The sequence below is a fragment of the Diabrotica undecimpunctata genome, chromosome 7, assembly GCF_040954645.1.
Source record: "Diabrotica undecimpunctata isolate CICGRU chromosome 7, icDiaUnde3, whole genome shotgun sequence".
NCBI lineage: Eukaryota > Metazoa > Arthropoda > Insecta > Coleoptera > Chrysomelidae > Diabrotica > Diabrotica undecimpunctata.
The window spans coordinates 134904358-134917547 of record NC_092809.1 but is presented as its reverse complement, the minus strand read 5'-3'; the positions used below and the strand labels follow the sequence as shown (position 1 = coordinate 134917547).

Sequence of the window (13190 nt, the reverse complement as noted above, 5' to 3'; positions counted from 1 at the left end):
AACGCCTAAAACGCGGTTTAGTAAATGGTATTGGAACAATCTGGAAATCTATTACTGGAAATTTAGACGCCTCTGATGGCGAATACTTTAATAAATGTATAAATAAGATAAATTCCGATGAAACTCAAATTGAAAATCTCCTAAAAAATCAAATATCTGTTACCACTTCAGTTATAAGAACTTTCAACACTACAATTCAAAAATTGCAAATAGACGAAGAAACTTTTAACAAAGACTTAAAAACTATCGAGACTACACTTCTGGACATTAATAATGACATATCCTTTTACCAAGCACAATTACAAATACTAGATTTATGTGAGTCCTTAATGGAAAGCTACGTATTTTTAGAAAATTATTTAAATGATATACTAAATTCTATAACATTCTCTCGCCTGCAAATTCTACATAGTTCTATTATTTCGCCCATAGACTTAATGGACGCATTAAAAGAAATCTCACAGTCATTACAAAATAACGTATTGCCTCTACCCACTTATATGTCAAATATAGCTCAGTATATTGACATAATAAAACTGCAAGCTTATCAGCTTGATTCAAAAATTGTTTTCGTTCTCGAAATTCCGTTAGTTGATCCCGAAATATTCACCTTGTATCAATTATATTCAATACCAATATTAGATAATCAAACTGGTTTTCATCATATACTTTCAACTGTTCATAAATACATAGCGCGAGATGATGATTCAATTTCATATGTCTTACCCATGGACACCGAAAAATGCAAACAAATCAGTCAAAACCAAAGAATGTGTACAGACATTCTTCCGTATCCCATAGACACAGATGCTATATGTGAAGCCCAGCTTTTGAAACCTCTCAGCAACTTACCAAAAACTTGCCAGATGTCCATGCTCTTGGCACAAGGTTACAATGTACAAGAAATTGACCGAAATTTATGGTTACTAACCATTTCCGATCCATTACCAGTAACAATCAAATGTGCAAGAAAAGACGTCACTACACAAATAATCAAAACAAATTCAATCTTAAGATTAATTCCCGAATGTATTGCATTCATCGGCAGTACCAGAATTCATGCTAGAGACCAAATTGAGAAATATATAAATATCACGTATAGAAGTCACCCAGTTAACGTACCCTACAGATGCTGTGACCATTTTGAGACAAAGAGTCACCTATCAAAATTGAAACCACTTAAACTCAGTAAGATCAACGTAGATGACTTAAATATTGCACAACACAAATTGGACCAATATTCAGAAGAACTGGACCATATTATGAGCCAATCATTCATTGAGGAACATCTACCCTTATTCACTATATCAACCTTATCCCTGATTATTATCCTAGTTATCTTATACCTTTTCTGCAAATACCGAACCAAAATATTCCCAAAAATTGCAATCTCCTTGTCCCAGGATCAGCGTCCAACTTCATTACCACGCAGAAATTCCATTAGACAGAAACTTCAGGGCTTAGCCTCCTTCAGAAGAAGACCCAATGTCCAACAAGAAAGCGAAGCAGAAACACCAATTACTCTGTAAAAGTCAAAGCAATGGCATTGACTTTTCACTAATAAGGGGAGCTGTTATATGAGAAAATATTAACCTTGAACTAGCTTAAGTTCGCCGACTTCAGATTTCATCATCCCATTCCCATAGAAACCGCTGAGCACGCATTAGAACTTTGTACGAACCGTTGGCCAATATTCATGGGAACAGCAATTCAGCACTTCATTCATACCAAACATATAAATTACCATTCTCAGATGCCGGAACCAGTCTTAGCTGCAACTTCGACCAGTCCAGTTATTGTAGTCATTTTAAATTAATTTAATTTTGTACTATTATTTAATATTTAATTTGTAACAAATAAAGTTCTTTTTTTAAAAAGTCAAATACGTGATTAGTGATCTAACATATATATATATATATATATATATATATATATATATATATATATATATATATATATATATATATATATATATATATATATTCGTTGACCAATAATCCCGAATGTAATTCATTTGCACTATTCCCATGTAGCCCAGTAAACCTAGAAATTGTGCAATTTTCTTTCGTCGCGTCATCGGACACCTCGATGAATATGGTGTCCGCTCGTTTTGAACGTCTTCGGTGGGCCATGGTGGACACCGGTGTCCATACGTAGTTTGTACCAGGCCAAAGAGAACACCGATGACAGCTCTATTTTTTTTTAAATGTTATCAAAAAATGGTTCAAATAGTGGGGTTTCGATTTGAATGCGGATTAAATGTTAAAATTTTGTTTAATATTGCTTTGGTTCAGGGGAACATTTTGGTGAAAAATCCTTGGCGCTTAACCCGTTAATGTCCTCGTCTATTTTTTCAGATATTTCATACATATCAAATATGTTTCGTCAATTTTTCATAAAATTCGTATCCTGTTGGATATTCGTATGCGTTGCCAATTTTAGTTTGGACAGTTGTATTTGGCGTTTAGGGCTTCCTCGTAATAAGGTATTAATCCCTGCGGAAGGTCTGAATAAAATGTCGACACGTACCACTCAGGGTACTACTTTTTGTCTCATTAAATGTGATCGTGGCGGTTCAATTTTTTTATTCGACGCAATTAGTGTAAGCGATCTCACTCATATCCATAAAATGAAACTACCAGATTACACATTTGAGCAACCAGTTCCTATAGACATGCTCATAGTTGTTAAATTGTTGGTTATTCGTATCTTTAATTCTGGTCAAATTTTTGGCAAATCAAATCACCCTGTGGCCATAGGAATCATTTTCAATTATGTTCTACAACGACGAGTCTCTACGACTTATTCCAAATTTTTGTTTCACACATTTCGTTACTACTATGGACACAAACATAGGTCTTTTCTACAAATGTTTGCGGAAGTCAAAAACAGTACCTGCTAGTTTTATCCCGCCACGACCAAGCTCGTGAAGAATATTTCTCAGTGAGTAATTTTATATTTTTAATTTGTTAATATTCCCAAAGTGAACAGGCAGATTTTCTGCTATTACACCGTTTCTGCAACCCAATCCCTTTTATTTATCAGTCTCTTTTCTCTGTTTTGTTTTTTTTTCGATACTTGTTCGTTATTCTTATGCATATCGTCGTTTTGTATGTTAAAGAACCCTTTCAGGAAAATTTCCAATATCAAATAGACATATGTTAACTTCATGGAGGATTTTATTACTTCCCAACATATGATGGAAGTTCCTGAATCTGTTCCTGAATCTATTTCGTAATACTCTTACACAGTTTTCAAAAATCATATTTTTATTTTATTTCTTGTCTCCAAAATTCGTACTAGTTTCGACCCCAGTCTATATGACGTTCGAGGTGTGTCGCTAATCGACACGTTTACTACTGGTTCTAAAAGGCCACCTCGTTTTTTAGTTAATTTTCGATATTATTTGTTCTTTCATTTTCGATATAAAGCAAATGTATTACGTAACAACAAATTAAAGTAAATAAAAAATTTTGGAACTATAAAGGGATGGACTAAACTGTTTATGTGTCGATTGTGGCTTGTATGCCATATATCCCCTTTCTTTCTTTTCCAAGATTGTGTATTAACGTTTTGGATTTATTTTCTTCTTTTGTCCTTCTGGGAGTTTCCTTGCTTGGAAATTTTCCACTGTGATCAATCTGGAAGGATATTCTCATGGAACTATTGGCCATCCTATCTTTCTTCTTTTGCGTTAGTTCGATTTTCAACCAGTAGTTGGAACTTCGAGCATTCATTGTTTGACTGTCATAGTCGACTATATTATTGTTTGATGCTATTTAGGTTATCTACCTAGTCAATAACTAAAGCGAAGCTTGCTAAAGCTACTTTGTTGGCCACTTGCCTTTGTTGAGCTGGAAGCACCCCTCTTTTCGCTTTCAGAAACTTAAACACTGGTCTGTTCCACCTTATTCGTTAGGCTAGAGTTATGTTTATAGAAAGCTGACAGTTGGTCGTTGTGCCTAATAGTCAATGAACTGTACCTGGTGTCGATTCATCAAATCCAGTATCCAGTTTTATTTTGAATGTAAATTTGGTTTTTGTTTGTTTTTTTTTTGTCTGATTCAGACCTAAAACTTAGTCAGTATTTCATCGGATGAGTCAGATTTGTCTGAAATAGAATAAATCTGTTTTCTTAAATTTTTAATACCTTTCTTCTAAAATGTTCAGCCCATTCTTAATTTTTAATTTTTTGTTGATTCCCTTCACGCATTTGCGTACTTAATCTTTGCTACCCTCTTCAGCGACTATTCAACCCCTCCGTGGCCCGTGTACAGGAAGAGTTGCGCTAACGCGAACTTTATCCTGGAGAGGATTCGTTTCCTTTCCAAATTTTTTTGGCGTAGGGTCAGTACTGCACTGATACCCTAGTACTTAGTACATTGAATACCTCTTTGCTTTGGCAAATCCGTCCCCTAGTGCTTTTTTCCCTTCAGGAAGTTGACACGTTTCAATTTTTTTTTGAGCTGTCTCGACAACCCTGATTTATGTTGGCGATGTTGACGATTAGTCAGGGACCATCCTGCTATAGTCAAGTGGATTAGTGGACCTATCCCTATTCCAATTAATAATTTTGTGTATCTCAGATGTTGTCGCAAAGAGACGAGCCTCTGGAAGTAGTGTAGGCGACTCCGCACGTTGATCTCCAATGCAATTCAGTTTGGCTCGCACCCCAGTTCGTTGAACGGTTTTACTTTTTATTATTATAATATTGATAATTTATTGTGTTTAGTATGTCTATATAATATATCGTATTTCATTTCGATATAAATTTTATTTTTATCTTATCCTATTCTGCTTCGGTACCATTTTCTTCCTGGTTTGTATTTATCGAGATCTTGAGTTTTTGCTATCCCTACCAAGAACTTATATTGATTTTAAGGGTGTTTGTAAAATTTAATCTCATTTTATTTTTAGAATGCCTTTGTAGAATATGATATTTTTATGCTTATTTTAGTTTATATTACAATGAATTGTACATACCGTTAGTTATCTTCAAGTGGATACAAAATTCAATTTATCTTATTTTACGAATTTATAAATCCAATTATTTTTTTGGTATCTATACCAAAGATATCAAGATTCCTCTGTCCAGTTACCATTGATAGTTCATTATAGTATCTGTTCATTTTATCTAAGTTTTACTCTTAATGTGAAGACCTTCGAATTTCGACCCTCTATTCGAAACCCCAAAATAAAATTTAAAAAAGATTATTGCTGTCCAATATCTTGTATTCTGAATGGCCAGACACTGAGGAAGGCTAGGGATGAAGTAAGCGGATTACCGTTAGTTGTCTCGTCGAAATGGTAAGCCATTCATAATTGTATTTCAGTAATAAATCTAGAATAACAGCCTTCCGCCTCAGGAAACTTTTTTTAGTTCTCCAATACTTGTTTAGTTATGTAACCTAGAATTATTTAGACCTTACTCGAAGTTGACCTACCGATGTTGTCCCTATTACAGGCGTATGATACGCGTTAATTATCACAAATTCTAGTTGTCATACTAATGACTAAACATCAGTTTTTTTTTTGTTTCTAAATAGAGTAATGTCTTTCAGAAATTCTGATGTCTACCTTTCCCAGTAAACTTATTAAGGCTTGTCTTCGTAGAACTTGAATGTACCCAATTTTGAAGTATTAGTAACTCATTCCTTTTCTGTGCGTATTTCTAAATGTATATATAATGACGCGTTGCGTTATTACCTTGTGTTATTCGTGGATTAAGTCAAAAATGGCGCCCAACAATAATAACGATATATTATCTTTGTACTTATTATACATATATTCTACACTTATTATAGCACGAAAATCTCGTTCAATATCATCTGGGGTACGTAGTTCTCGTCCGAAGTTAAACAGGTGTGAAACCAGTAGACTGAAAAACAGTAGTATTCATAGCAAAATGAACACAGGGTAGCTTTTCTTTGCAGCTAATATAGTTAGTTGAGGTTAATATAGCGAATTAGGTTTTTAGGTCACGGTTCTTGCGTTCAACAGGATTTGCAGCTGATTGTTAAATGGGAATAGAATCTGACTAAATCCTAATTCTTGAGCTACATGTTGCATGTTATCACTGACGAACTGTACTCCATCATTTTTGATAACTACTCTCCTGAAAGTTATAAATCGCAACACAATCTCGTTAATAAGGCATCTGGCGCATTATTCAGCAGTCAAATCTTTAAGGGAAAACATTTCCGTCTATCTAGAAGAGGTATCTTTAACAATAAAAATTTACCTTTCTCTGGTTTATTTCTCTGGTAATGGACCTAAAAGGTCAATAGCAATAGTTTCAAAGCGCTGACTTTAAACTAAGGTTTGAAGTAATTCAGTGAGTTTTAGTTTAGTTGCTTTGTATCTTTTTCACTCGATATATTTTGACATATAATCGGTTACATATTTGCGCATACCCATCCAAAAGTATCGTGAGATAATTTTCTGTAATTTATACCACACCACCACACCGCACACCATAATGGCTGGCGAGAGGTGAGGTGAATCATGAGTTTCTTGTAATACTTCCTAGATGAAACATTTGCCACAACTTGTTGAGCTTCCTCTTTATTATGGTGAGAGAAATAGCGTTATGGGATGCCATTCATCATATTATGTCCTCGTTCACTCTATCTTTTGATTTCAACAGCACAACTCTCAGAAGTCTCAAAAGACTTAATGATAGAGACCATATTTGTGTCAGATAACTGTTTTTCTCTAATTTCTTTAGCTTCAGCTGTAGACAAGTTAAGAGTTACAATATAAATATTACATGAATCTTCCTTGGCAATTTGATGAAAAATAGGGCGAAATAAAGTATTTGCTAAGGAATTTTGTTTTCCTGGCAAATATTCAATTTTTGTATCATATGGTTGTAACGAAAAAGCCCATCTTGGAAGTCTTCCTGCTGACGACTTTAATGACATAAGCCAGCGTAAGGGCTTGTGATTAATCTAAAAAATGACAGGGGATGACTCTATATATCCTCAAAATTTCGAAAAAGCCCATACTACGGCTAGAGCCTCACGTTCTGTTGTATGGTAACTCTTCTGAAAATCGGTCAATAAATAACTTGTATATTCTACGGTCCTTTTTTCGGGACTCTCCCCCTGAAGTAAAGCTGCTTCTAATGCATATGAACTAGCGTCAGTCCTAATGATAAATAATGACTTCGTAGGGTCACCTTGACACAGTATCGAGGAGAGAGTCAATAGACGTTCCACTTCGGTGAAGGCATTTTCTTAAGAGGAACCCAAATCTGATTAACAATATGTTTAAAACATTTTACCTTATCGGTGCTGAAAATACATTTTTACCCAAACCTGACCTAAACAGTAAAATAAAATACAATTCATTTTATTGCCATGACCACATTGTTCTCGTCTTCTTTTATTTATATTAACGTGTCGAACGTTGTCGAACTGTCACTTGGCAGTTTAAGGCGTATTCAAATATATTCTTCTTGTTACAATAATCATGTTATATTTATCTTATTTATTTGCTCTAGTTTATTACTAACTCTCAATATGTAATATACCTAGCGTATTGATGTTTATAACCTATTACTATATTATTAATAAAGAAAAACCTAAAAAGAGGCATTTTTTATCACTGACATTGTAACGATATATTTTGCCTACCACACGGGGCATTAATACAAGGGGTAGAAAATTGGGGGAAGAAACTACTGGGGGTGGAGAAGGGCAAGCAAAATAATCGAAACATATGCGAACGGGCACCCAGGGGTTAGTAGGAGAGCTGGGGTCGTGGATAAGTAAAAGACAAAGGGGTTTGAATTGGGGCAACTACAGAAAAATGAAATAAAGGGTCATAAATCTCTTGGGACAAACAAAACAAAAAGAAACAGGAAACACCTCAAGAAATTTATTATAGGGCGCCACTTGAGGTGCTTAATTATACCTATTACAACCAGCTAGTTGTAACTGGAAATATAATTATTAAACATAAAAAACATATCTTTTTCAAATGGAAACTCAAAAAAAAAAGGTTAGTTAAAAAAAATTAACAAATGTTAAGAAACAAAATTTAACATTTATTTTTGTGTCACCACAAACAGTTACAAAACATAGAGAACATAAAAACTTTATATTAATAGTCACAATTCAAAAAAAAATACAGAAAAAACTTACATGTCATCCGTTTACAAACTCCAGGAGTTGGAGATTCTACATAAACTTACAAGTGTTATCGCACAGAGATTAACCTTTCTTTAAAACAAACAAAACAAATAAATATCGAAAACAATAAATCAAGCTGTCATATGTTAACATTAAATTTAAAACAAAACTAATCAAATAAAATGACAGCTAAAGTCAAACCATAAAATTTACTACTTTAAATATTACAATTTTTTATCCTGTATGAAAGCAAATTATTATTTAAAAAAAATGTCTTTACTTTAAAATTTGAAACAAAAGTTACCTTAATTCACCAAATCACACTTTGAATGTTCTGGAACCATAACTGCAACTAACTGGGGGTAGACCTGGGCTCCACTCTCTGCGTAACGAACACACGAACAAATCCATCTCCATACTGCCAAAAAGCCTTGGATGGCAAACAGGGAGAAACAAAACGAGGATGGAAACGACGATTCTTCCAATCCTCACTCAAAACATTAATTGAAGCATTAACTGCCACAAAACTACTTTTCACTGCTACATATTTCCATAAAAAGGGACCAAAAACAGAAAACCACAAATTCGATGGATGAATTTGGACATAACGCTGGCCGCTCTTCACCACGGCTCCAACGAAAGTGACGAAATTATCTTTAAAAATTGCTCGCATAAGTTAGAACAAACAAAGCACTTAGGGTATAAACTAAACACAACGGAAATTAAGACGTGAATTAATTTGAAAACGCAATATCAGGCGGTTTGAACAAAGAAATATCGAAGAATTTGCGCCTGTGACATAAATAAACAATAAAACAATTTATTATCGATGGCGGCGACCTAAAAAAAACGAAAAAGATTATTTGGGTTTTAAATTGAAGGATACGAACTAAGAAACATTAAAAAAATTCTTCGTTATTGTAATGCATATATAAGGGGATTTCAATTAACACATATACGAGGGGATTCCAATAAATTTCAAATGCTATAACATTTGTGTTTCGCAGAGAGAATTTATTAATTGGTATTGCACAATTATTTTAGTCATCATATTTTTTAGTAGAATTCGTAAATCTCCCACTTGTTTTCTTCGATAATAGTTAATTCTTAGATAATAGTAATATTTATATGACTCGATCTCATTAACATAAGGACTGGTATGTATAATCACAATTTGGTACAACTGAAATTGTATGTGTAATGTTTATTACTACTCTTTGTTGTTAGATGTCTCACCTACAAGTAATATGTCCCAATATTTGTTTATTTATATGTTCTTTAAAATAACAGTTTCTTGATAAATCTTCATCAGCTACGATTGGGCGAATTGTAGCCCAGAGAAATAACGTATTCCCGTGACTTTGACTCGGCCAGGTATCTAATTTTTTTTGGATTTTCTGTATAGTCTAACACGCTATCTAAGACACTCATTAATATTCAGCTTAGACTGGTGCTATTGTTGGAGGAGGGAAATAACAAAAACAAGGGATCATTTCATAAAACAGTTAGAATCCTTATTTATGGAATATCACACCTCGGTACAATAGCACCCTGCTGAGCTAAATATGCATTACTCTTTCAGATAGCTTGTCAGATTATACCTCGATAATTTCAACCTCTATTTTTCCTACAGTTGGTCCGGTGAATTTTTTAAATTATTGACAAGTCATGGCCAAAAATGTAAAAAGTAAAGAATTGTTAACGAAATGTGTTGTGGTTGTTAAAAAATATCGTATCTGTCAACTCGAAGCAATCTAGATACAATGTCCCCATACTCTTCCGAGAGTCAACAAACAGAAAAGGGAGAATATGTATATTGGCACTTCTGAGTTTAAAATTTTGAAACTGCATGTATTTTTATGTATATTTATATGTTCATATAAATTTATTTTTTTATTCAACTTAACTTTTAATTGTAGGAACTAAGACTGGAACAAGTAACTAAACAACGTGAGCTTAACGATGGTACGTCGACCCTTATATACAACATATTTTTCCCATTTACCGACGTTATTCCTAAAATCACTGAACTCAGGTATAACGATAGAATCTACTGTACGGGTAGACCAGGTAAATCTTTTAAAAACCACATCATATTTTGTTCAATTGCATTCTTCTCTCATTCATATAAATATCTTTATCTATGAGGACGGCAATGGTGTACTAAGTAGGTAAAAGTAAAATTATTTTTCTCCTACTAAAATCCCAAATATAGCGATTAGTAGCGAAAAATAATTTACGGTTTGTTTACATATTATTTATTTATGTTTACATATTATTACAGCGGTAATTACTAATAAAGTTCATGTTAACTCGGCGCCAGTGTGGTAGACTAAAATGTAAAAACCTGTGTGGTGGGGTATCTGATACCCAACATTAAAAAAAAATTGAAATGCTCTAAACATATACCTTTTTTTACAAATCACACAATTATAATAGGTCTTTCTGTCATTTTTTCTCGGGCAAACATTACATCTTTTGGCTACTTTCATTCGTTTACCTGATTGCACTTCATCATTTGTTACAGTTCCTTCAGGATGGACTTGTAAATTTCGCGGAAGCCTTAAGTTGGTAGACCGAATTTGTTTGTATTCTGTTAGTAACTGTATTGCTAATAATTTCGAAAATTTCCTTCGTTTTGACTGAAAATCGCCAGTATTTTGTTGATGAATTACTCTAGCATTTATACCTGCACAGTTGAGTATCGTATAAAAAATTGGAATGAGCCACTTTTTGCTATTACGTAAAACATCGTATGAAGCCGAAAATTCATCTACCACATCTACCCCACATTTTGTAGCGTTATAAAAAGAAACTATTTCTGGTTTCTTACTTTCGCCAGTATTATCGTCAATATCAGGAGTGTGATGTAAAGTTGACATTAGAAGAACTACTTTTCCTTTTTTTGGTACATGTGAAACTAACATTATACTCTCTTGAAATCCGAATTTTGAGGAATATACTGGCCTGTTCCTAGATGTTATAAAACTTTCAGGTATTTGCCTTTTGTTTTTTCTTACAGTTCAAGTAGACGTCAGTTGATGATCTTTTAAAAGCTTCAGCATCAGCTCATAACTGGTGAACCAATTATCGAATGTTACATTTAGTTTGGTTCCAGATATCGGAGTTACAAGTCGCAGAACTACGTCGCTAGGTTTATTGCTTAATTGAAATGGTCCCTCTGGCTGCAATCCCACGTATAGTTCTAAATTCAAAACATAATATGATTTTGCATCAACGAGAGCGAATATCTTTAATCCGTATCGTGCAGGCTTTTTTGGCATATACTGGCGAAAACCACAGCGGCCTCTAAATGCCTCCAGCTTTTCATCAATAGTAAGGTATTCGCTTGGCTATTTTGCACAAATTTTTCAAAAATTGCTCTAATTGCAGTCATTTTATCAAGTTTTTTTCTTTCTTTTCGATTTTCTATATTGTCAAAACGTAGACAAGGCTGCAAAAAAATAAATCGTTGTAAAGACATCATCTCTCTAAATAAGCTTATTCCGGTTCCATCAGTAGACCAAAGATCTTCTAAATTAAGCCGAGCAGACTTGAGCATCCCAGCCAAGTACAATAGTCCAAACAATGCTCTTATTTCAGTTGCATTGGTTTCGCGAACTGCATACTGATGGTTTTAATCGTAGCAAGTGGACTTCCTTCTTATTTTTATATTAGTCCAAGTTACGACATCATCCGTCATACTAGGTGTAAAAAGTAAATTAAAACATTCTAAGGGAGTTTTCGTCATTTTTGCATTTCGTTTTACACCTGGTAAATGCTTAATGATATTTACTGAGCGTATTCTTACATTTATAGGAAAGCATGTTGAAGACCATTTAGTGTCGTCCTTACCTACGTAATGTTTCTTTTGACTCTCCTGTCCTTGTCCCAAAAGTTTATTTTCGATTTCTATATCAGCCATTGACTGTTCTAAATCAATAGCATCTTCCTCGCTGTCAGAGTTGTGGCTACTGTTATCTTCATTGTCGGATTCGTTCTCGCTTGCAGATCCAATTACTACATCATCGTCTTGAGAATCGTCCCATAAAGCTTGAAGCATCGCCTGCTCCCGTTCATATCGATAAGCCATAATCTAGAACAAAAACATAAATAATTTATGTATAAAATTTTACATTTTCATTAAAAATAAATACTTTCAACAGAAATTATATAAAAATGTGAATGCCCAATTCAAATAATACTACCATAAATATATTAACTTACCTATGTGGTGGGGTATATAATACCCCAACGACGTTTGGATCAAAACAGCGATGCGTGCGTTCACTTCTAAAGTAAATCAACAACTGCGAGACCTCCTTCAAGGTTTTAACGAAAGGTACTGAAATGCCTGTCACGCTAATTTACCGATAAAAATATTGGCTCTAATTTTAAAATCACTGGGGTAGGTATGTCATACCCCATCACACTGGCGCCGTGTTAAAATCATTTCTAGTTTTGCTATCGTCGGTGAAACATCATTAAAATTTTTGTGCATTCAGTGTGTGAATTTTTAATAAAACAATGCGAGTTTTATAACAATACGTTAACACAAAAAACAGACGGAAAGACATTGCCAAAACGGCACTATATATTGTATCCCCGTTGTTATTGGTCCGATTTTGACGTGTGAGACGTCAAATAAAAGAGGATGGGATATCGAATATAACAACATTCAAATCAAACATGGCAACATTGCCAAAATGGCACTATACCGTATCTTCGTTGTTATTGGTTCAATTACTACGTATGAAGCGGTAAATGAAAGAGGATGGGCTAATGATTATATTATCACAAAAAACAAAGGCAAATATAACACCAAAATGTCAACCACGCTATATTAATATACTTAAAACGTAGTTTAAGTGCTTAAACATCAGCTAACAGATATCTAACGCGATCTAACATATAGCAGACGTATACCTGACGCTATCTAACGCATATAAGACGTATAGCAGACGCGTTCTAACTCATATAAGACGTATAGAAGACGCATATCAGACGTATAGCAGACGTTTATCAAACGTATATGAGACGTACATCAGGTATAGC

General features: G+C 34.0%; 1 protein-coding gene across 3 annotated transcripts in view; it reads left to right on the top strand.

Moving 5' to 3' along the window:
* LOC140445872 (testisin-like) overlaps positions 1-13190 on the top strand; it is a 169969-nt gene that overhangs the window by 46665 nt on the left and 110114 nt on the right. For all 3 annotated transcript variants that reach the window (XM_072538277.1, XM_072538275.1, XM_072538276.1), the window contains exon 3: positions 10055-10205. In XM_072538277.1, coding sequence (XP_072394378.1) covers positions 10055-10205 — 151 coding nt within the window. The remainder of the gene's footprint in view (positions 1-10054; positions 10206-13190) is intronic.